This window comes from Fundulus heteroclitus, unplaced genomic scaffold (genome assembly GCF_011125445.2).
Source record: "Fundulus heteroclitus isolate FHET01 unplaced genomic scaffold, MU-UCD_Fhet_4.1 scaffold_453, whole genome shotgun sequence".
Taxonomy (NCBI): Eukaryota; Metazoa; Chordata; class Actinopteri; order Cyprinodontiformes; family Fundulidae; genus Fundulus; species Fundulus heteroclitus.
Genome location: NW_023396872.1, coordinates 15104 through 40515, shown reverse-complemented (window position 1 = coordinate 40515; position 25412 = coordinate 15104). Strand labels below are relative to the sequence as shown.

General features: G+C 37.6%; 1 protein-coding gene across 1 annotated transcript in view; it reads right to left on the bottom strand.

Annotated features, from left to right (window-relative positions):
* Window positions 1-162: 162 nt before the first annotated feature.
* Window positions 163-25412, bottom strand: part of LOC118560579 (proto-oncogene vav-like) — a 38301-nt gene continuing 13051 nt past the window's right edge. Inside the window, exons 3-15 of the mRNA XM_036131719.1 lie at window positions 23754-23957; window positions 23384-23480; window positions 23162-23278; window positions 18045-18161; window positions 8987-9045; window positions 6821-6886; window positions 5975-6083; window positions 4763-4858; window positions 2961-3029; window positions 2763-2866; window positions 2559-2658; window positions 331-426; window positions 163-237 (exon numbers count right to left, since the gene is read on the bottom strand). Coding sequence (XP_035987612.1) covers window positions 163-237; window positions 331-426; window positions 2559-2658; window positions 2763-2866; window positions 2961-3029; window positions 4763-4858; window positions 5975-6083; window positions 6821-6886; window positions 8987-9045; window positions 18045-18161; window positions 23162-23278; window positions 23384-23470 — 1095 coding nt within the window. The 5' untranslated portion in view covers window positions 23471-23480; window positions 23754-23957. The remainder of the gene's footprint in view (window positions 238-330; window positions 427-2558; window positions 2659-2762; window positions 2867-2960; window positions 3030-4762; window positions 4859-5974; window positions 6084-6820; window positions 6887-8986; window positions 9046-18044; window positions 18162-23161; window positions 23279-23383; window positions 23481-23753; window positions 23958-25412) is intronic.

The window sequence follows — 25412 nt, the reverse complement described above, 5'->3', positions numbered from 1 at the left end:
TTGTTTGATGACGTCATTGTCTCGTTTGATTCATTCACACACTGAGCTAAGTCCTGAGAATACACAAAGAAATGAGCAACTTGCAATAAAAACGCTTTCTGTTTTCTAGGATTAGTAAAAAAAAAAATAATGATTCTAACCCGCGTTACTCTCATTGCATCATCAAGACCTGCTTCGGATATTGTCCTTGTGCGTTGGGTGGTGGTAGGGTCCGTGTGTGGTGTTTTTCAGCAGCTCCTAACGCAACTCAAACATCATGTTTGCATAAAATTCAACCAAAGAACAAAAGCACAGAGGGTGGGTTCATGTACAGCGAGTGTTCACACAGACCTGTAACAGCAGGTGATACTTAAGGACTCTCTGCATTGGAACCATGAGTAAATCTCTGAGGGAAAAACGGCCACTGTTTGCTCTCTTTGAACACTCCTGAGGAAGAAAACAGGAAGTTAATATCTGAGGAAGCTAAATGTGGATATTAAAATGGTAAGTAATTCCTATGTTTGTTCATTCTGTCACATTTTATGTCTGTATTTGTTTGCAGCCAGTATGTTTCACTCAGAGAAAAACGTGTTATCGTAGCTGTCATGTCTAACTCTGGTAAATCTTTGGTTTTTCATGACATCTGCCATCACTGTTGCATTAATCATATCACTAATATTTAGTTATATGATGGGCTAGGTAGTTCTTTCCTTATGTTACGTTTACTTTGTGTGCATCTGTGGACATTTTGCATTTCTTTCAGGTTGGATTTTATTTCATGTCCCAATTTTAGTCCTTCTGTGTTTTCCTGCTCTATTTTTGGTCACACTTGATATCTAATTTTGGTCAGTTTTGTGTCTTTCTCCGTTAATGTCCCCATGGTTTTACATCTCATTGTGGCGTTTACGCTCTGCATCTTATTATACCACTTCTATGACTTCAAAGGTCTGGCACATGTAAAGTGTTTTGTGCTCGCTTACATATGCACGCTCTGTCAGAGATAAGAAGCTTAACAAAAAAAAAAAAAAAAAAAAAGATTTCTTCTTAATATAATAAAGAGCAGAACTGAAAGTGAAAAAGTATCTTACGGTAAGTAAAAAGAAAACTTGAAGATGCTCAGAAAAAACAAATGATGAGAAGAAATGTTGCTTAAGACTAGTTTAAAAAGTTATATATTCACCTGACTTATGTGAATCTAAATGTGCATTTAAAATAGGGCTGGACGATATTTCAATAACAATATATATCGATCAATAGTCGTATATCAATAATAGAAACATAAAAGGTCAGTAAAAAGTTTAATAGAACAGTTTTTCTTCCTTTTGCATTTTAGCCATGTAGGTTAATATTACAGTCGTTACATCCTCCCAACCAATCACAAACAGACTCAGGAACTCTCCATCACCAAGTACCGCCCCTTTAAAGAAGCTGTCACTTCATGCTTGCTCAGTATGAGGGATTGCTGCAAAGCCATGGACAATGCAGACGACTCTCCCTGTGGCTCTACGCTCTTTCAGGAGTGAATGCTGCTTGTCGGGACTTTGATGCAATCAACTGATTTCCCTTATTTAGGACATTTCTGACCAATCTGTATAATATGATTGATTTTGACTTTGTAAAGTGCCTTGAGATGGCATGTTTCATGAATTGGCAACTATATAATAAAATTGAATTGAAAATTGAAATGAATTTAAAGAGTTCAGAGAGCACGCGTTCTTTTTTAAAAACTTGCAGTTTTGGTAAAAAAGTTGGTTGAATAAATGGTTGAGTTTGAATTCAGTGTTTGTGTGTTCTGTATCTAAAAATAGGTCACCAAGCCACAGCATAAAATGGCAGGGCTGCACTCAAAATATATGTTTTGAATTTGTAGATAATTATCGATATCAATCAATATGGTTTCTATTTTAGCGATGTGCTTTTTTTAATATATCGTCCAGCCCTGATTTAAATATACAAAATGTAGAACAAAGCTTCTGAACCTGGACTGTAAAACTTAAAAGAGATGTTTTTTTTTTTATGGTTGGCAGAAACATACTGTTGCTAAACATGAGCTTTTAGAAAAATGAAGCTACATCTAATTAGCTTTATCACTTTTTAAGAAATACGTTACTGATTGTTTCCTCAAAAACGTCTAGGTCCAAATAGCAGGGAAGACTTTCTTCAACATTAGGACTAAGAGTTGTGTTAGACAATTATTTACATGCTAATTCCTGGAATCTTTTAAATTAATTCAGATTAAGAAGATGCTGAAACCTGTAGTTGAGAAATGATAAGGAGGTGAGTCATGAAATGCATAAATAATGGCTCGGAACCGGCCTCCATCTCTTCATGATAAAGTGAAATCAAGAAAATCAAAAGCTCAGTTCTCCTTTTCACTTCTGGACACTGCTGCTAGAGTAGGTACCGCCCATGAATTTAAAAAGAAAAAAAGAAAAAGAAAAAAAAAAACAGAACCAGTCACACAGTCAGTTTCCTCTCAATGGATTAAAGTTGCTTATGCAGCACAGATGAGCAAACAAAGCAGCGTTCTGTCTTCCTGGTTGGCTGGAGCTGTTTCTGACAGTGTGGGACGTCCTCACCTCCAGTTTCATCCTGACGTCCTCTCTCATGGTGGACACCTTGTCGAGGTGCTTCGTCGCTGCTTCCACCTGGCTGCAGTAATGGCCGTACAGTAGGAGCCTGCAGGGAGGTTGGATATTGAATACTCAAACATGTAACGTCTGCTGTTTTCCTGATTAGCACAAACGGGTTAGTGTACGGGAGCCTCTGTTGGTGCTGCATACCTTTCCTTGTAGTTTATGAACACCTGGTAAAGATCTTTGGCTCCGTGATTTAAAATTGAGATTCGGACTTCCTCCAGCAAACCGCGATGGGTTTTAGCCAAGTCCTACAAAAAACCCAAAGTCAAATGTATAACGTACAAAAAAAAAAAAAATCCTTCAAAGCTGAGATTTAAGGGTCTGTCCAAATGATCTCTTTACCTTTACGTTGATGAAGATACTTTCAATGTCGTGAGGCTGAAGAAACCGTTCAAGGGGCTTCATAAAGTGCTGCACAAAACAGGGGAAATATTCATGAATGTCTGTTCAAAGACACTTTAAAGGCTTTATAATGGCCTGGCACATCAGAGTTTATCCAGCTGTTCACCTAAACACAGCAGGTGTACAGGCTGGATGTATGAATGAAGAAATGTCTGAAAACCTATGTATGCCATCGCTATAACTGATTAGTTATATGTACATTCATGTGAAGTAACAGGGCAGTACAACCACACATTTATTTCCACTTAAAATGGCTAAAAACCTCAAACAGGCCTGTCGCATCAGGTGGAAAGGATGAGGACGTCATTACTCAGCTTTCTGATTTAAACCACAGACCCTCAGTCTGTGTGCTCCTGCATGCAGAATAGAGACTAATCGCCTGGGTTAGAACCAAAGCGCTAACTGAGACCTTCAAAAGGACGGTTGGAGCAGTTTGTGAGTCTTGTAAGGAGTTTGAAATGGTTTCAAATCTCCCATTTTATTGTAAGTAAAGTAGTTTTCAAGGGAAGCACATTCAAAACAGCCGTCACCATGCACATATGTGGCAGTCAAAGCGAAGTTCACTCAAAAATTGAACCACGAGATGTCAAACGGAGACTCTAAAAACCCCAAAATATCCATCATAGTAAAGTTTGCTAGAAAGTAGAGACAGACCGGACCTTCTGGAATCTGAATTAAAGTCTGTGGCACCAAGACAGAGGGCATGTTTGACCTAAACTAAAAACAGCATAGCTGCCGTAAAAAAAGCAACAATTTCCTGCTATCTGTGACGCAGCTTGAGGTTTAATAATTTTGGAAGGTTTTCCTTTAAATGAATAAAAACTGAATCAGAACTGAAGCCTGCATCCAAAACTTAGCAGCTAACCCAGCAAAGACTGGCTGAGAATTCAGAAATGGAAAGTCCTGGCCCGAGTCAAGATCTTCATCTCATTGGGATATTATTTTCCCTAACTGGAATTGATGTATATTTATGTTCACATGTATCATTTATTGAATAAAAATGTACTTCTTTGATGTGGAATCAAATCCCTTTTTTCCCCAGAGATAAATAAATGAGACAAGATATGTATATGTGAACATTTTTTTAAATGAATTGTGAATTATTTTCACGTGACTGTAGATACACACAGCATATCGCCACCACATTTACTGGGACAACGGTTAAAGATATGTAAATTGCCTTAAAATAAATTCACCTTAAATTGCAGTAGTTTAATCTCAGTGGACAGTTTAGAAAATCCAAGCTGTGATTTGAATGGATTTATCTTTTACACAATGCCTATTTTCAGGTTGATCCGTGGCATCACCTTCTTCAAAGTGGGAAAGATGGGAGAACATACCATTAAATGTGCTGTTCTTTCTAATAACTGCAAGAAAACGGCTGCTCACCTACGCTTGTCTATATCTATGTGCCCCTTTGCTGTCCATTTTTAAAACGCTTCAAAAAACACGTTATTCCTTGAATTTTACTCTATTTTAATTTTTTTTTACTGATTCTATTTTTGTTTTTCCCTGTTTGTTCTTTTTTTGTTTTACACATGTAGCACTTTGGTGCAGCTGTGGTTGTTTTAAAGTGTACAAAATACAACAAAATTTCTTGTTACAGCAAAAAAAGGCAAAGTTATTTCAAGACTTTTCATACATTCGTGCCAATGGTGCCATTAAACATGAGGCGCACTGTGTATTATGAGACTGAGTTTGTGTGTGTGTGTGTGTGTGTGTGTGTGTGTGTGCGCACGCACCTGTAAGATAGATTCCAGTGTATCAGTGTATTTCTCTTCAGTCTGTCGTATTTCCTGCAGGCAGCACTCTCGCTTGTCAACACCAGTCTTCTGCTGCTGCATGAACCAGAGCACGCACAATGTCAAACAAGGCCAGACAGTTCTCCCTATGTGGTTAGACCCGTGTTTTCTTTTCAGCAAAGCGTCAACGTGAAATGTATATGTATGGCACACTGAAAGACACCAAAAGCTGACCTAAGTGCTTCACTATTTTGCAAAACTAAAAAAAAAACTATTTTAAGAATGAGTAAAATATACGAAAATATACTGAATTAAACATAAAATAAATAATGTAACTGCTACAAAACCTATTTATGATCTCAAAGACAATAGATGAGTCTTTAGCAGATGGTTAAGTGATTCTATGGTTCCACTACATTTTGGTCGCCAAAGCAATATATTTTAGTTTAGATCTCTGAACATCCAAGAGAAACTGTCTGGTCGCTCTTAAATGTGACAAAGACAGCACCAAACATAGTTAAACATAATTTCATTCGTCTAAACAGAATCATCCAATCACAGCCTTACATAAACTGCTCCAAAAGATGCATAATTGCACATGCTACTGAAATGTGCTATAAAAATAAACGTGCCTTGCTTTGCCTAAAATAAATGTAACTATTACCACAATATTTGAAACCTTTACATGAACATCTATTTTCTCCACGGACAAAAACAACAACATCAGGAAAGTACTGTTTAGTCAACAGAGCAGATATTGACATTTCAGGAAGACATTCCGGTTTAAAACTCCTCTTAAGAGTTAAAAAATGAAGGATACAACTAGTAAAGCAGGAATAAAAATGGCACATTTATTGAAAAAGAAACATAAAAATACATAGAAATTAACCTATTTTACTGGTTTGTGCAACACTTTTAAACTTAGAAAACTATTTTTTTTAATCAAAATGTGAAGCCAACTAACTTTCCACCAGTCTAACCAAAAAAAGAAAAAAAAAGAAACATGACCGTATTTCTTTTTCTCACAGTGAAAGACCACAACGCCGGGCCTCAAAGTTTTCCTGCTTCATGGGGCCCTCAGTCAAGCAACAGGTGGCGAGGTTAACCTGACTCATTTCTAAAGTTCAAAATGACGACTGCCAAAGACCGGCAGAGTTTTAGGTTACCAGGCGCCGCTCTGTTTGAGGAACAAAGTTTGTGAGAGGCACTCACAGTTTCAGGCTGCTCGTCTGTCCTCATCAGGTCCTCGTAGATCTCGTCCCCCTCGTTATCTTCGTCCTCCACAAAATCGTACAGGTCGTCATCCTCATCCACGGTGTCACTGACAGACGTCACACAAACATCCTTAATGTGTCTTCTTAGATATCAGTGTAGGGTTAATGCAACACTAACCTACAGTTTTTAAAGATAATTAGGGATAGTTTGAGGAGAGGCTGTTTAAGTCACTGTGAATGTCATTTGAAGAAAATATTTTGATTATTAAAGAGCTTTTAAAATTACACATCTGTTTTTTTATGCTTCTTTAGATAAATAAACCTCTCTTTATGAAATAAGAATAAATGTATTGCTATGTTAGATTTCCTAAACTAAAGATATTTGTACACTAAATGTGTCATATCATTTTTATTACAACAAAATCCCTTCTTATATGTTAGCAACTTTTCTTTCTGACTTCTAGAAGCAGATCTGCTGTAATATTTGTTTTATCAATTTTTCTTTTCAATTTTATTTATATAGCACCAGTTCATGAAACATGTCATCTCAAGGCACTTTTCAAAGTCATATTCAATCATGCAATCAGATTATACAGTTTGGGTCAGATTATACAGACTGGTCAAAAAAATTTCCTATCTAAGGAAACCCAGTAGATTGCATCAAGAATTTTCTATTTTTGTTTTTAAAAAGTGTTTAAACTTGTATTGAGCACTATTTCTATTGACTTAAGGTAATTAACTTTGTATAGAGCAACAACACACCCGTGTTCTAATTAAAATAATTAGAGGAAAAAAAATCATAAAGACTAAGAATATATCATTTCTGAGAAAAAAACAAACTTACTCTATCTGGTCAGAAAGGCCGCTGTAGATCTCATCATCGGGAGCAGATCCCTCCAAAGGGAAAGGCCTGGTGAAGAGAAACATATTTAAATGCACGTGTTGTACCATTTTGTGTACCATTAAAAACACTTACATGCAATTTGATGACAGGTTCTATGTCCCCTACTTTTGCCAACAACTCTGAAGCGAAAATTTTGTGTTCTCAAAAATGTGTAAATAAAGACAGAGGATTTTCTTGGTAGTATAATGCGTGCAGAATAAAAAAGCCTTTGACCCATGCAAATGTATTGAAATGTCAGAAATAATACTTTCAGAAGAGCATGGTGAAAATTGCACACACAAGGAGAGATGAAGGGGAAAAGCTGCAAGAATACTTGCCAGGAGGAAGTCAGACTGATGCAGAAGCAAAAAGCAGGATGAGAGCGAGGGCAGATGAGGTGAAAGTACACAGACGGGTGTCTGTAGTGCATTATAAAACAGAATGCAATCTGAAGAAATTGTACCGTTTCTTTAAGGGTGTGGGACCTATTGTTAGCAACACTGTATCATACTGGTGCCTAAGTCTAAAATAGTGTTTTTGGTTTTTCAACCCAAAATTTTTTTTATATCATAAACATGTGTAAATGTAATTAATAACTTCAACAGGTTACAGAATATTACATTTGAAATGTAAAAGAACTGAGAAAGGTTCTGCTGAAAAAGGTTTCTTGTCTGAAATCTGCAACATTGAACCACTGCGGATCAACCCGCTGAAAAAACTAAATGTAGTTTTTTTTTTCCCCTTTCACTTTCTAGTGAAGATATTTGATGTTGAAATGTAAAGTAAAGTTCAGGCTATCGTACTATACTCCGTAAGCCACAGTCTACCTCTACAGTGAACTTTGGTTGTTGTGTTTGCTTATAATTTCCACACATTTTCTTCCATTTACAGGGATTCAACCTCACTCTGTTCATCTTTAAGCCAAATGTTTGGGGCAGATTTTTGTGGCACTAGCAGCCTTTCAAGATAGAAATTAGACAGAAAAGGGGCAGAAACAGTAGGAGGAAAGGCATGCAGTAAGTCCCATGGTTGGGAATTTAACCTAGGACAGCTGCACTGAGGACTAATAGGCACTAAATATTGGTTAACACCCTATCCAGCAGTTTTTAGGATCGGCAAATATGATTTGGAGAGTAGATGTTGTGTTTTTGGACGAGGGTTGATTATATGGGCTGATTAAGCCACCACAGGACTTAATCAGCCCATGGTCAAATGAAAACCACTGAGATCAAAGCATAATAGAACTGAACATGAGGCCATTGGTGGTACAGCTTAGTTCTGAATGGACTATTTAAAAGGATAATCATCCCACAAACATCCCCAAATGTACAATAAGATGGATGGATGGATAAAAAAGAAAATAATTCATAGTTCTATGGTGGTCTGGTGAAATTCACCACTCCAGCTCGGCTGAAATGCCGCGGTGAGACTTTAAGACAGGAATGTCCAAAGTTAGTCCTCAAAAGCCGTTGTCCTGCATGTTTTAGATGTGTTTCTGCTGCAACACTGTTGATTCAAATGGCTTAACGAGCATATTTCTCCAGTAGCAAGGTAACGACCAGTTCCCTTGATGCAGGGGGGCTGGAACAGGAAACCATCGTAAACATGCGGGACACGGACCCTCGAGGGCTGAGTTTGGACACCACTGCCTTAAGAAACATGTGCAAATGGAAATAATGGAAATAAAACCCAAGATTTCAATATGAAACTCAAATATACTGTATGTCTCCATCCATCCGTCCATTGAGCAGTAGAACGACCATTTCAGTGATGAAGTAAACTCCTTTGCCTTCACAGTTGGGAGCAGAGCCCTAATTACTGCAAGCAAACCCTGATGTCCATCTCTGGCTCCATCCAACCATCAGTTGTGAAAAACAAACCCAAGATAATTAAACCCCTAAATGTTAGCGTGATGGAGACTTTCAGTCCAGAGCACAAAAAAGTGTGGAGTTTTTTTCACCATAAAGGTGAAGTCACCTGATGGGGAGCTGCCACCTCATGCTTGGTGTGTGTTTAAAACGCCGTACACCAAAAACAAACACTTCAAAGGACCCTATATCTTTTTACAGTCAAATTAAATGCTAAAAAGCTTTAACGTCAGAATGTCCGAGGCAGACATGTACTCACTGAAGTCCTCGTTGTAGAGCAATGTGTGAATGGGACAGGATGGACAAAGTGTTCATAACCTGTAATTCAAAAAGACCCACAGTTAGAAAACAAAAAACAAAAAAAAACAACCATATCTTAATGAAATGCAGAACGCGAGAAAGAGACAGAGCAGTCTGGGTAACACCGATAAATACATTTCAAGTACACAGCGAATAATTTAGTTTCAGTCTAGTTTCGGTCTTCTTAGGTTGAGTGATCTAAGATAACCAGTTTATATGAGAGATGTGGTCAGAGCTTCTGAGATATGTCACAGCGGTCGATATTAAAATGACTTCTGTTTCTGGTCAGAACTTCTGAGTGTGAACTCAAGGGTATGTTACTTTTCATGTTACACAGTGTAAAATTCATTGAAATGCTTTTCTTAAAAATGTTTAATTCTTGACATTATTTAGATCCACCCTTAAATTTCAGGACTGCAGCTCTCCTCTTTCGGCGAGGCCCACGGTTTAGTTTAACGGCGCAGAGTGAGAAGATTCCCCATCAAACCAGAGAGCATGTTTCGCAGTCAGCAACTTTTGACTGTTTCGGTTTGATTTCCGCTTTCATTCAAGGCAGAAACAGAAGGAAAGATTTTTGGAGAAGTAAATATTTGAATGAACTGCTCTCTGTCCGATCACTGGTATATAAGGTAACCTCTGCAGATAGGCCGACAGAGTGGTGAGGTCTTTGCTGGATCCACTGCAGATTGCCTAACACACTGCAAAAACGGAACTTAAAATAAGTAAAATGTTCTTGAAATTAGTGTATTTTTCCTTGATTTGAGCAGGTAAATAAGATGATCTGCCAATAGAATAGGATTTTTGCACTTAAAATAGGAACAATTTATCTCCATTGTCTTATTTCGAGTGCAATATATCTAGTTATCTTATTTTAGGGGTAAAAATACTCATTCCATTGTCAGATAATCTTATTTACCTGCTCAATCTAGGACAAAAACACAAATTTTAAGAAAAGTTTTACTTATTTTTAGATCCGTTTTTGCAGTGCAGCCTGGTATCGGGGCGGGTGATGCCATCATCTACCGAGCTCTGATCCATCTGGAGAAGCCTGGAAGCACGGTGAGGATCATGTTTTTAATACCATCCAGCTGGGACTTCTGATGGACACGGTGGAGCGGTGAGGAGTGGACCACCACATGTCCCAGTAGATTCTGGTCTCCCTCCCTGGCCGTATGTTAGAACACCAGGCTGTCTCTCTGACAGGCTGCAGTATGGAGGCCCCACGGGGGAAATGTGCTGGCACCGTTCCTCTTCATCCTCTACACTGCAGACTTCTCCGTCAACTCCCCACGCCGGCACCTTCAGAATTTCTCAGTTGTTTCTACCATAAGCTATGTTTCCATCTGATTGTCAAGCAAATTTTGAGCAAACTTTCAAAAATGTTGCAAAAAAGAAAATGTAAATCAGGCGCGTTTCCTTCCACTGGTGCGTAGCAAATGAACCAGGCCATGCAAAGTGTCATTTTGTCAGAAGGTGACGTTACGCATGGCTGTAATAAACAGGAAGCAGAGGTTTCAAACTAGCCATGGACCCCACATCGGAGCGAAAAAGGAGAGCGGTTTTTCAGGAACGTGTTGCTATCAGGCGTCTTCTAATCATTCTGTCCTGTCAAGTATTGGTGATGTTAATGGCGGGCTGGTGGCGTAAAGAAAGAAATGCAATTCTGTGCACGTTAAGTGAACATCCAGGAAGACGGCGAGAGCGGAAAACAGCTGATCGGTCATGTGAGAAAATGTTTGGGACGTCAGAACCTATTCTGCAAATGTGTTTCCATCTCCCGTTGACTCTTTTTTGGAAAGTTGTTTCGATTTCGCAGTTTCCATCAACCTTTTCTAATGCGATACTTCAAAATATGTGTAAAAAAGAAAAAAGGAACATTGGTAGAAACACGGCTATAAACTCAGAGTCCAGACAGTGGACACAGGACTTTGTAGACTGGTGCCAGTGGAACCTAGCCTCGTGAGACCATCCTGATCTCGCGAGCTTTCAAGGTTTCACTCGCAGATCAGTCTGGCTACTCTCCGTTAAAGAAAATTTGGAGCCGTTCACCAAACGAACGTCCAATCAGCGTTGGCTTTGAGGCGGGTTGAGGTGTGACGCAACGAGAAGCGCGACAGTTCAGTCTAAAGAACATGGCGGCTTCAGCCGATGAAACTAGCGTTAGCGTGGCTATCGAGCAAGTTTTATCGGAATTACAGAGTATTTCTTTGCTGAGCTAACGAGCCTTTACCTGCAGCAGCAAGAGTAGCTTGGCTTGTGGTTGTGTTTTCGTCGTCGCTCTGTTACGAGCGACGACAAATCTGATTGGTTCATTTGGCCCGTCTATCACCAACATAGGCCAATCAGCTAACCAGTATTTTCGCCCCTTCCCAAAATTACTTCAACGGAAGGTTTCCAGATGGATATGCGGAGCAAATCTATCTGGCGGAGTCAGGTAAAGTGGAACCATCTCCTGATCAACGCGGGGAAAACCCAAGGAGTAGCTGCAGACCCACCACACTGACACAGGTGAACATCCAGAGAACTGACATTGACATAGATGACTCTGAGGTGGCTCTCACCGAGCAAATCATTCTTTAAAATGTTATTTTCTCAAATAATTTGTTTAACTCAGGAGTTACATTGTAGATGGGTTGAAACACATATCAAATGTTGTTCTAAATTAGTTAAGCTAATTTAACTCCATTCCGTATTCTTTAAGATGAACTTTAGTTCTCTAACTCGGATCTGCAGTGAACCAGGATTCACTGAATCATTCTGATGATGATGATCAACCACTGTATTTTGTGTGTACAGAGTTCCTTGGTTTCTTTTTATCTTCATTTGGCTTAGTAGTTTTAGTTAAGTTTCACTAGCCTCGTAGAGAGGATTTGTTGTTTGAAATATAGTGTTCATTCAGATAAACAGCATTGTATAGTGGTGTTCTCTGGATGCTCATTTATTTCTGTTAATAAACTGTTGAACTTGAAAAGAAATCGTCACTCGTTTATTCTATATGTGCGCAATTTGCTGTTAACAGAACGCCAGTGCTCGAATCATCCTTTCAACTATTTTCCTAATATTAGCTGTTTGGGCTGAGGTTCACTGGACAATACCTAACAGACTGAGAGCTATTTATTAAACATTAAATAATTTAAACACTGTGTTATGATAGCACAACAACTCTTACACATCCCTGGCTGTTCACCTGAACAATGAACTGAACTGGAGATACAATACTGGTGCTCTTTGCAGGAGGAGCCAGAGCTGACTCTACAGTGTGCAGGAGGGGCTCCTTAAGACTCTTTTTTTATTTGTATTGTTAACATTTTCTATGGTATAGTTTCTTGGAGCAGCAGCCTGTCTATTGGAGGCAGCAGCTGTTACACTTTCTGACCAACACTGCTCCCAACAAAGTTCAATAACTGTTTACATACCTGCTGTTAATTCCATTTTTTTCCTCCATTTTTTAGCCTGTGGATGTTTTTCATGCACAAATAACATGGACATTTTGTACACTTTTAGCACGCCCTACTCAGTGACACATTTCATTTAACCTAAATATATGCCATTTTTAACAACTACAATATTTTTTCTTCTTTTGTGGACTTTTCTCCTTACTTGCTGTTGATACACCCAAATTTCCCCACCGTGGGACAACAAACGGATTCTTCTATTCTGTTCTACTACTATTATTTAATAGGAATCATGGCTTAAAGCTGACGGAAATCAATCAAAATCCAGTTTCTCTGATACATTGAATATTACCGTACACAAGACCAGAATGATGTTATTGATTACATTATCTCGGGCAAGACTATTGACTTGAAGGTTCTACAGTCTTTTACCAGGAGGGTAAGCCGTGAAATCAAGCAAGCTGTTCACAGAACGCTTTATCCCAAAATGTTCAACGGAGTTTGAGGGGAAAGAAAAAAGTGGAGCAGAAAAATGGGCAGATGCAACGGAAATAACCACGGGCTTCAGGGAATTGTGAAGCAAAAGCCAATCAAGAATTTTGTAGAGGTTCACACAGACTGTGACTTGAGTCCTTGTTTCAAGAGCGAGCGCACTCGGGCACGTCAAGGACGGAGGGTACCATTGTTGCATTCCTTGTGTCGGTTCAAGAGGTGGCTAATGGATTCCTGAACAACAAACCTCCGCGGCATCTTACCTTACCTTCTGATTAATCAGCTACAAAAACAGAATCTGGACGGAGAGTGGAGAGGCACAGAATACAAGCTGCTTCGGGTTCAGCATGACGTTTCCACAGTAAGAGAGGATTTGGTGAGCCATGTCATCTGCTGATTTTACTCCACTGTTTTTAATTAAATCAATTAAGTCAGAGCAACCATGTAGCAGGAACTTGTAGAGCATTTAATGCTTCCCTCTGCTGACAAGCTTTATGGAGATGCTGATTTAATTTTCCATAAGGACTTCATACTGTCCAAAGAACCAATACCTGCTTTATTGACCAAGGTACCACTGTTCTGGATTGATCAGCAAGCTGCCCTGACCTAAACCTATCTATGGAGTTTTGTCAAGACGTAGATGACAGACGGCAGATCAAAGAATGCAGATGAGCTGAAAGCTGTTATTAAAGCAACTTCTTTAACACCTTAGCAGGACAAGAGACTGATAGCTTCAGTAATTCAATGCCAAAGGAGGTCAGGCCAAATACTGAGTGAAAGCACTTTACAGGAAATGGACATCCCTTCCTGAAAGCTTACATTTCTGCATTATACTCATGTTCTTTGGTCTTGTGCAACATTTTAATTGTCTGAGAAACTGAATTCTTCTTGAACAGTAAGCCATATTCATCAAAATTTTCAAATATAAACTTTTATATATATATATATATATATATATATATATATATATATATATATATATATATATATATATATATATATGTATGTGTGTGTGTGTGTGTGTGTGTGTGTGTGTGTGTGTGTGTGTCCGAATGAATCTATAAAATTAATGTTTCACTTAGCATTTTGCAACATATTCTGATTTACTGACAAAATCTAACAGACTATAACAAATTCAGTCTGAATATTAAATGAGAATATACATTTTACCATCAGTAACTTATTCAGTGTATATCCCATAAATTATTTTGTTGATGAGTTTACGTTTAAATTATTTTATATAGATGAAATACTTCATTCACTGTTACAAGTTGTACTTTACTGCCTGGCTGGCTGGAAGCAGCAAAGTTAAACAAGAAGATCAGTGACAGACAGTAACAGACTGGAAGCAAATAAAAAGACACCCAAGAGTCCAGGTTCCAGCGCCCTGCTGACTAATTTTGTTATTGAAGGCAGAACTTCCTCATTTACACCAAAGTCTAAAGAGTGCCCATTTCTGAAGGCCCCCTCTTTTTCTCTCACTCTAAACTATCGCACCAACACAGAAAGTGAAAGAGGGCCGCGAAACACAGAAGTCACGCACTCAGCCCTTTCAAATTATAAAATTACCGATGTGCTTCCTGTTGGGGCTGTGTGGGTAATCTGCAAGCTGCAGTAACTAGTCCAAACTCTGCTCATGGCTTGGCTTTTTTTTTTTTGCACTGGCATCGGTGTGTCGCACATTCCTCTTTTTTTTTTTTTTTTGCCGGGACTGTAATTGTTAGGCCTGCGTAACTCACACCGTTATAGAGTTTAATACATAACATTTATTAATCAATAAATTATAATATATATTAGCAATGTAATTTAAGTAGGTACAAAAAAACTGGCCACATGTGTTTTAAAATTGCATTGGGTCTTCTTAAATGAATTTACTCTGAAGTGTTAAAAGTTACTCAGGTGCAAAATGTATCACTTTGGCACCCAGAGCTCTGTGTGAATTGTGAACTCATTTACACGTAACAGAAATGCACTTCATTAATGTAAGATGTGCCGCTTTTTGAACAGGGTGTTGAAGGCAGTGGAGCAGGCAGCGGAGATCTTTTAACTCACGATGCAGCTTTATACCAGAACAACTCGAACTGAGCGCAGCTCTCCTTGGTTTCACTAGACTGTGCTTTGTTTGGGAGGAAATTAAATCATAAATGGCGACTTGGGTTATTTTGTTCTTGTAAAAAAAAAAAAAAGGGTGGCAGCATTTCCCTTCGAAGAATTTTGTCAAGGTGTGTCTTTGTACTCTGTCTCTGTGAGGAGCCCTTACTGACAGCTCACCTTAAGCTGAAGGCTCAGCCATCAAAAGTTATCAGTAATGCTGAGTTATTTCTGCACCCCATTTTTTTTTTTTGTTACTGCGTGGGATCCTGCTGCAGACAGGGAGTAAATCCAGTTGTGGGTTTGCAGCTTAATGCTTTCTTTCACCTCCAACTTTTCTCGAAGACTATCATGGAGATAAGAGATGTAGCGGAAATAGCAGCACACATGCGTTTAAACAGAATCCGGATTTTAACAGAGGAATACCAGCCAGAAAGTGTTTTGAATTTTGTTTTCTGACAATTAAACCAATTTATTTAGAATCTGGCTAAATTAAAATACTAATTATGTGAGGAAAGAGGACGTGAGAGAATTTGACAGATACAAAGGCCAGGTTGTAAATGCTAGGCGGACATGTTCAACATGCTAATTGATAACGTCTGATTAATATATTGTTCTCTTTTGGATTATTTATCCTTCATTTGTCCATGTAAAAGTCTTTCAACAGAGATCTGATTACAAAGATAACAAAATATGAAACACAACACGGGCAACAACAAAAGGTGTACAGCTAATATGGAGCATAAGCATAACATTTAAGACGTTGACAAGTAAAATCTGATTAAGGCAGAACTAGTTCATCTTCGGACTGTGAATTGTGTTCACAATGCTTAGGTGGAAAGCTACAAACTTGTGTTGATTCAGTTTAAACCTATGTGAACTGAACTCAGAACTAATAGTTATAAGGGAGGCACTTGCACAGCACTGACTTTTATTTGCAGATAATTGCCTTCGCATTCATCTTGTCCACTATCAGTTTAATTTAGATTCTTCAGACTTTGAGGCAAGTTTCCAGTTTACCTTGCTTTCCTTCAGAGAAGCGGGACATTGCATATATACGTTTTCCTTTTGGTCTAGAGGGCAAATTTTACAAATAATCTGTATTCAGCAATTATGGCATCCAAATGTTAATCACAGCTCTTAAAAATGTTAATTTCTAAATTTTTCTGTCGTTCTTAATCCAAAAGTTTAATTGCATGAACAGGAAACCATCTATAGTACTTTGCAATGTTTTGTTCTACAACAACAAAATATTTCTTGATTCCTTTTTTTCAATTTTTATATCCACTTAGGGTAGTACTATTTAGGTCAAGGAGAAAGAGAGTGATAGTACCTATCTCCACCTACATATATATATATATATATATATATATATATATATATATATAAATAAATACACATACATACTGAAGCATACATAGTCATATTGAAGAAATTAGAATATGCATTTTAAAGAGGCTTGTTTGACAGATTAAAAGTACCTTTTAAAAGACAAAACAACTTTTAAGCCAATATTAAATATACTTTTCATTAAAGGTAGAGTGGACAATTTGTCCAGAAATTTAGGTAAAATACACCCAAGACCCTTTTTAAATGATAGCGCATGTGCAGGACCATCTTATCTGCTCATCTGGTCCTCAGGGAGATTGTGTAAAACAATCTCCCAAATACACTCTGGTCTTATTTCTTTCTTCTGAGGCCTTCCTCTTCTTCTCATAAACTAGTCAGGCAGTTTGCTTCTTGGGACTCTCAGCCAATTTTAAAGTATACGACGAGAGCAGCGGAGCTACAATGAACGGCTGAAACCGAAGCTCACTGAATTCAAAAACACTGGAAATGCACATGAGCAGCAAGAGGAATCTAGAAAGGAATGAGCAAACACGTTGCCGTTACGTGAGGGTGTCACAATGGTTGGCACGTGGGACAACCAACAGATAAGATGATCCCCCAGAGCTCGAAGCCACAATAGGATCGTCCACTATACCTTTAAGTCCCTATTGGTGCATGAAAAATGTTGCTTTAGTTATTGGTCTGATGCAATATTCTGACCTTAATGTTGTGTTTTTATTAGCTGGAAGTGGAAAAAAGTCCTAATTAACAGAAATAAAGGCATTAGTAGGTGTTAATCTATATAATGCATTTTCCTTGGTGAACTGAGTTACTGATAAATATTCATATATTCTTACTGCTTGGATAACCTTCACAGTAAATCCCTTTCAGATAGGGCTGGATAATAATTCAATATCAATATATATCGATCGATAGACATATATCGATGATAGGATTAAAGGGTAAATAAAAAGTTCAATAAAATAACAGTTTTCCTTCCTTTTGTATTCTAGCCTATCTTGTAGGTTAATACTACAGTCATTACATCCTCCCAACCAATCACAAACGCAGACCCAGAAACGCTCCGTCACCAAGCTCCGCCCCCTTCAACAAGTACAGAGAGCATGTGGTATTTTTAATTTTTTTTTAAATTTGCAGATTTGGTAAAAAGTTGGTGGAATAAAGGGTTGAGTTTGAATACAGCGATTGTGAGTTCTAAATCTAAAAATAGGTCATTAAGCAACAGTATAAAATGATCAGGGCTGCACTTAAAAAAATAGATAAAATTATATATATATATATATATATATATACATACTTTCAGACCAGATATCTTGACTTGAGCAGTATTACCGCCATCCACTTTTATGGTTAATGCTCAGTCAGCTAATCATCTGCAGCCGCACGCAGCCATGAAACAATTAAATACATAGTGGAAAATGTATATGTTTACTTTCAAGAAAAACGCAAATGCATTTATTCATGGCATTTATTTAAATGAGTATTAAATATATTAGTTATTCAGTTTAAACTTTTAAATAAAATTTTACACTTAGTCTTAATTTTTTATTTTCTAAATCAAATTGTGGCATTTTGCAACCGCCACTCGCTCCAGATCTTTCTAAAGATAGAAAGTTATACCATTACGTTCTGATAAATGAAAAGGCATCTCTGTCCAATTGGACACAGATACAAGGACTGTGTTCATACCTTTCCAAAGTCCCGCACGTCGAACAGTTCAAAGGCTTCAAACAGGTCATTCTTCTTTAGAAAAAACTTCTCTTGACAGACAACCAGGAAGGTCCGGATATTTTTCAGGCACAGAAACTAAAAAGAAATAAAAACATTCACTATAACTCTGAATTTAAAAACTTACTGTTTTTACTGTTTACTGACTTTTTGTTAGATTCTGGTGTTTAGTGTTTTTTCTCTTTTTCTTGAACTTCACATCACTTACTTTTCCACTGCAACCAGCCTAGGTGTTACATATACATATATATATATATACATATATATATATATATATATATATATATATATATATATATATATATATATATATATATATATATATATATATATATGTATATAAACTATCAACATTTGTAGGAACAACTGATTCTAGTTTCTAACAACACTCTGACAGAAAATCTCATTATTATATTGATGTGCAGAAATTATCTAATTATCAGTCTTCCATTCTAACCCATTACTTTACAGACTAACAACTCACGAGTAATTACATAAAGTGAAACCATATCGAAACACTTATTTTCAGCCACACCATATAATAATCTTTAACTTCTACCGTCTACTCCGCTTATCGTTACTGGGTAAAAAGGGGCCCGGTTCCTGTCTCGAATGTTCACTAGGTTAGAGGCACCCAGGACAGATGGCCAGTCAATCACAGAGCAATAAGAGACACACAGAACAAACAGCTATGCGCACACACACACACACACACACACACACACACCTAAGGGCATCTTTAAAAACCTGTTAACCTAACATTTGTCTTTTTGGACCATGGATGAACCCAGATGACCCAGAGAAACCCCATATATGTGTGGCACAAACAAGCAAACTGTGCCGAAAGAACTCAGGCTTGGATTAAAACTCAGGACCTTCTTGCCGCAAGGCAACAGTGCTAACAACTGCAGCACCATGCAGCCCACATAAATGAATCAATATTATCCAAATAAAAACAGGGACTGATAAAAACGCGTTTAGCAAAATTATTTCTGTAATAAGCCAAATATAAACAGGAGGATTTCTTAAAAATGCACACTGTTAGATCAAAACAACTCATAAAAACATTACATTTTTGATATACCAAAACAGGAATCTTATGCTGTTTCTTATTTTTAAGATGTAAAAAATAAGACACAATAAAAAAAGAAATAAGAACATATACTTAAAAGGAAGCAAAATTTAACATAAATAACTTATGTCTGCATAAAAAAAACCTATTTAAAAAAGGTGAAAGATTTTGAGTCTTTGCTGATTTTGTTTTTTACTTCAAAAATAAAAACAAATATCCAGATTAACAACTCATTTATATGAACATTTCTTTTAATTTTTTGTGCTAAAGTTTAAGGATACTTATCGTTTTAGTTGTACATGATAAGCTCTCTTTTTTCATGCTTAATGTAAGATTTTACCGGGTAAACAGTCCATGATGATTGTTGACTGACTCTCTTTTTCATGCCACCTGATATATTTCCATGAGGACACAGACCTGGATGGCAAACAGTCTGGATTTTTGATGTTGCTGTAAGACATCCAGGATAATGTCTGGCTTTTCACTCCAAAACAACCAATGATCTCCAGATCACTGGCCTTTGAGATGATCGTTTCTTTAAAAAAGTACTCCTACTAATCAATAGTACCTTGACCCATATAAAAGTACTATTTATTAGCAATGCTATTGACCTATCCTCTTATTGAATCATCAAAAGGTGACTTTTGTACATGCTCCTATTAACAGCTTCCAAATATTTTTTTCTTCCTTTGAACAACGAGCCTGGCATACTTTTTTTGCTTAGAATTAACCCATTTGATCATGGTGTAATGCTGTATAGCCTGAAGCCACAAAGGTAAAGCACATTTAGTGGCACAGTGACTTCCAGACCATTCCTAGATAGTATCCCAACATAATATATCACACATGTTGATTTTTTTTTTCAATTCAGCATTGATCAACATCTTTTTTAGGGTTTGATAAATTATTATTTGCAAGATTTTATGACATAGTTGTCAGCCATGAATCATCCTTGCTTTAAAAATAAGCAATTTGGCAAATGCTCCATTTACACCCAATCCAATCAGAAATTAATGCCTTGATTCCATAATAATTTTAACTTCTTTCTCCTATTTCTCTAGTGTTTTGTATCACATTATTCACTGGAGACACTTAATGTCTCCAGTGTTCCTTGTAGCTGTTCCTTTTAGCTAGAGATGCAAATGTTTAATTGAAATGATGAACTTTGTTGTGTAAAATCGGATCTTGTGGACAGAACGGGTAAAATAAATTCAAACAGAATGCAATAAAATAAAGCAGTATCTTAAAAAAGTCCCAAAAGAACTTTAGACGCCAAAATGCAGCAAAAAGAGAAAACATACAGAGCAGTTTAAGTGACACAGTGGTCAGACATTTGCTTTATGTAACTTCCTGAGCCGAATGTTCCCTCACCATGCTTGCCTTCCTGACTGTTTGTCTCTGTGTTTTTTGTCATTCTGCCTCTGCACGGCTAAATGCAGAACTCTAATTTGAGAAAAGGGGAAACATTAAGTTCTAGCCGCTACTTGTGCACACATCACTTCACACAGCAGTATAAACCAACAAGAACGTTGCGCATTTATCCATGCAGCAGTTACTCAGAATATAATGGTGCAAGAGCAGAAGGAATATCCCCAACTTGTGTAATGTCCATCAGGAGAGCCAGTGTGCCGAGTACACACGCGAGTGGACCCTCAGCCGTCTGTTAATTAGCGGATATTTCTCAACCAACTCTGACCTCACAGGATTTCCCAGAGTTTCACGTGCACACTGCAAATGTCAAGCAAAGTCCCAATCGCACCCCACCCCCACTCTCCCCACCCCCCCTCCCCTCCCCCCGGCACCCACCACCACACACTCATTTAGATTCACACAAGTGATTGGAAATGTTGCCTTTAAACCGCATCAGAAATAAGACTTACATTAAAGGGTTATGCCACAAAACTAGACAGTCTCTGTGTGTCAATGTCTATCAAGTCATCCTGTCTTAATTTATTTCACATTGACCCCTTTGCTAATTATGGTTGTCACCTCACTTGTACCCTGAAGCAGCAGTACGTTTTCACCATTCTGAACCTCTCATAGCCATCCCAAAAAACAAAAACAATAAACGTGGGACCAGATCTGTGCTTAAATGTGAAGACATGTCAGTTTTGGTCTGATTTGGACTTTTTTTAACTTTTGCATCAGCTCTTTGAGTGATTTAGAAGGCTATATACTAGCTACAGGAACTAGCACTCCGTTTGCCTAGCTTAAAACTATCATGTAAAACAGAATTCAATCAAAAAAAGTGAAAAAATGTGTACACTTCATACTATTCAATTAGAATCGAACTATGTAGAAGAAGTTGTACTCTAATAAATGTTTTTATTAGTCAAAAAGAGATGTCAAACAGAAGAACATTTTGTTCAAAGCCAACCATGATAGCTAGCCTTATTAGCTTTAGAAGTGCGAGGACAGCTTATGTCATACTTTACCAACAGTGGAACAGTGTTTGACTACATTTATGACACAGTGTTCTTTGTTTTAAAACAAAACATTAACTAGCCAATTGCTTTCAAAAATATTTGAACCAAAAACAGGAAAATCCTTGATTCCTCATTTTCTGCTTATATTCAGAATTCAGAGAATTGAAGTTGAGTAATAAATTGGCATGTCTATGTGCAGCGTTTCTGCAAGATCTAAAAAGCTCAGAAATCCAAACATCAGGGCCTTGAACTGTTTCAAATATAACCAGATTTTTCAAGAGGGCTGACATTGCTTTTAGTTATGTCTTAACTGAATGTGTACTAATACAGTACTTCTAGATGACGATTATAACTATTATTAATAAACTTTTTATCTAGTACATTTTCAGAGACTTCTTACTATGCTTACACTGTCCTCAGGGCTGAGGGATTGCCCACTCCCCATTGACAAGACATCCAACAAAGCAAAGCATATCTGGAGAGAAAGCTAAAAGATGGCTGTTTTTTGAGACTATGACTCCCCCAAAGCTGTGCCGCCCTGGGCAGAGAGCTGTATCACCCTCGTCAGAGTCTGCTGGCTGTGAAAACACTACAAGGTCCAGTGATTCCCACTTCTCTGCATAACCTAAGAGGAATTTCCCTTTTGGCATGTGTTTGGAGTTATTGATAACTAACGTCACACTTTTTATATGTTATAAGGTTAGCGTATCTTTGAAAGATTTTCAATAACTCACATAGGACATTATAAAATGTTTTATAATGTCTTAAATCCAACTCACCAAAACTTGTAGAAGCCCCCGAGCTGGTATGCCAGAGAATATGCTTACATTAAGTCATTTTTATACCTTGTTTTAGATCAATTTTTATTAAATGTATTTATTGCATTTAAACTTCCCACAACAAAATTTCACATAATACCAAGCATCGACTTTCGTCTTTTGTCATTGCAAATTCCCAAAATTCTTGTCATTGTGTTACTGAGTTTAATACAAATTTCTTAAGACAAGCTCAAGATATACTCATATTTCTTTTCTGCCATAATTGGTTTTTGTGTTTTGTTTAGTGTTCACATGTCTGATCTTCACCATTATTTATTGGAGTTGCTCTTTTTTTAGATATTAAAATCCCCAAAGAGCTCGCAGTGCTGGGAATGTTCAGCTGATTGATCAAAAATTGGAACAGCACAAAAATCCCCCTATCTTCTTTTTTTTTTAGGTGTGTCAAATTTGCCACTAGGCATGCAATATGAAAATGTGTTACATGATTATGCAGACCAAGAAACGGAGAAAAGGCTACACTTAGAGGAACGGACTTGAATTATACATTTTTGGTTTTTTTTGACTTAATAGATAACTTGCGTGATATAATTTGTTATTTTTCAATGAACACTGTTTACCTGAAACTTAACCTCATCGGCATCATCTCTGCAACTACTCTGCATGCTTCCAGAGCAGGGAAGATAAGATATTACATTATTTTCTTATCGTATTGCCCTTGGGCTTCAGTGAGGCGTGCTGGCTGAGTGGTAGCTATGGAAATCATCTATGGAAATGTAGCAGGAAAAGACTTGTGTGATTCACCTGGGACATCTGTGGCCGCAGGTTGATTTCTTTCAGGTTGACGGCCTGAGGCAGCAGGTTGTTGAGCAGCTGGCAGAGCAACACACCATCTCTGAGAGCCTGGGCCAGGTCACACACCTGAGGGCATTGACCACATACACGTTTGAACCGAGAAGTAAAGAGATGGGGGAATGTACATTTGCGAGCAGGTGTTTAGGTGTGGGCGAGATGCAGCTGATATACCTGGGCGCCCTCCCATGTGACCCGGTGGTTCTCAGGAAGAACTCGACACTCTATTAACCAGATCGCACACTGCCGCCACAGCTCCATCTTTGCTGGTCTTGTAAATTACAGTATGGACAGATTAATTCACAGTGTATGCTGCTTGAAAAAAAATAAAATAAAAAAGCTTGGCTCTTTTTTTGTTGAGCTCTGATACAGTGAGATTCAGTCTTAGTCAAGTTAGCAATAATTTGGTTGGCCAACAGAAGGCAGCGAACTGTTACACATGCAGCCATTTCCAAGAAGCAGCAAAAACCTGAAAACTGTTTAAAAATGTGTTCACTTTTAATTCAATTATTTTTGCATGAAAATTAAAACGATCTAGTCTTACCTTCACTAATTTCTCCTTAAAGACTTTTTTCTTTTTTCTCGATGTTCACTCCTTAACTTAACTTTCATTATCTCATTTTCAGACTTCGGCGCTCTTGTTCTGCCTTTCTTCCGTAGTGGGTGTTCTGCAGAGCTGCACTCTGTTAAAGGCTTTTAACTTCATCCCGCAACTTCCTTTTTCCTCTGACGCACCCTCTCTCTCTCTCTCAAACACAGACACATACACACATAGAGTTGCTGCTGCTGTTGCTGCTGCAAACTGATAAAAAAAAAAAAAAGAGCGTGAGCCTGCATGAGAATATGTGTGCAAACTTAATGCAAGGAGTTCATCAGATGCAAAATTACTAAGCATGCATCTGTTTGCGTGAAATGCAGAGCAGAGGGTTGCCTGGATCAATTTACAGAGAAGCACCTTCACAAATCTTTAGCTGAAATGCTGTATGCGGTGCTGTATTACACGTTAAAGAAGTGCACATACCCACAGAGAGATTGTTTTAATTTTAGTCGAGGTAAAAAGAAATCCTAAAATTGCACATTGTATACTGAAACAGGTCACAAGCAACGAAAACACCAACCAGTAGTGATTTTATGTGAGTCAGAGCGGAGGAGAAGACCATATTCAGATGTGACATCTCATACAATGCCCCTAAGAGCTTCAAAGAGAGAAACTGTGATTTTAAAAGTGCCGTGACAGAGAGCTAAGATAAGTCCTTAAAAAAGACAGACATTTTGCTTTTCGGATACATCTGTAGAGGCAAAAATAGATTTATAGCGCCTTATAAACTGTGTTGTAATACATTTAATCTTTTCTAAACAGTCTCTCTAAAAGATTTTAATGTATTATTGCCCATTATAAGAAATTATTCCAGATTACTTGTGCTTCATTATGCATCCAAAGCTTTACATAGTTCTGATTTACTCATCTTAATCAGCTACAGCATGTTGTTAAAGCTATGTTCCTGTATACTGTTTATAGCCGATAGTATAAACACAGTTAAAGTGTAACTTGTCCGTAAAAGTTAATAGACGGGTTAAATTTAGTTTTTCTTCTTACTCAAAAGTGCATTTGTTGAACTCAGCTTCAACTTTGGGTATACATCTGTAATGCACATAGTATGCATGCTGTTAATGATTTAAAAATGTCATATTCAAATAAAACTAAGGAAAAGTACATTAATTCATCCATAATTGTTTAAATATTACAATTATGGACTAAATAAACCTCAAATGTATTGATTACAATGTAAAATCATTGCGGATTAAAAGAACATACAGTTGAGGTCGAGCCATAATGGCGTTCAGAAAGTAGAAGGGTATAGTGACCCACAAATTAATGTATTTTAGTATGAAATTTGCATTTTAACCCCAAAACAAAAGCAAAAGACCTTGTAAAGATGCTGGCTGAAGCTCGTAAGAGAGTATCAGTGTCTATAGCAAAACAAATCTTGTACTGCTATAAGCAGAAAGGTCCCTCAGGGTGGAAGAAGCCATTACCCATAAAGAAACACAAAAAACAAACAGATTAAAGTGTGCAAATGCAATAAAGATAATACACCCTGTGGTTTCTGGCCAAAAAGGAGATGCATGGTAACCCAAGGAAGAAATGTCCTGTGGAAATTAATCTCACACACACACAGTCGATCACAGAGCAATAAGAGAC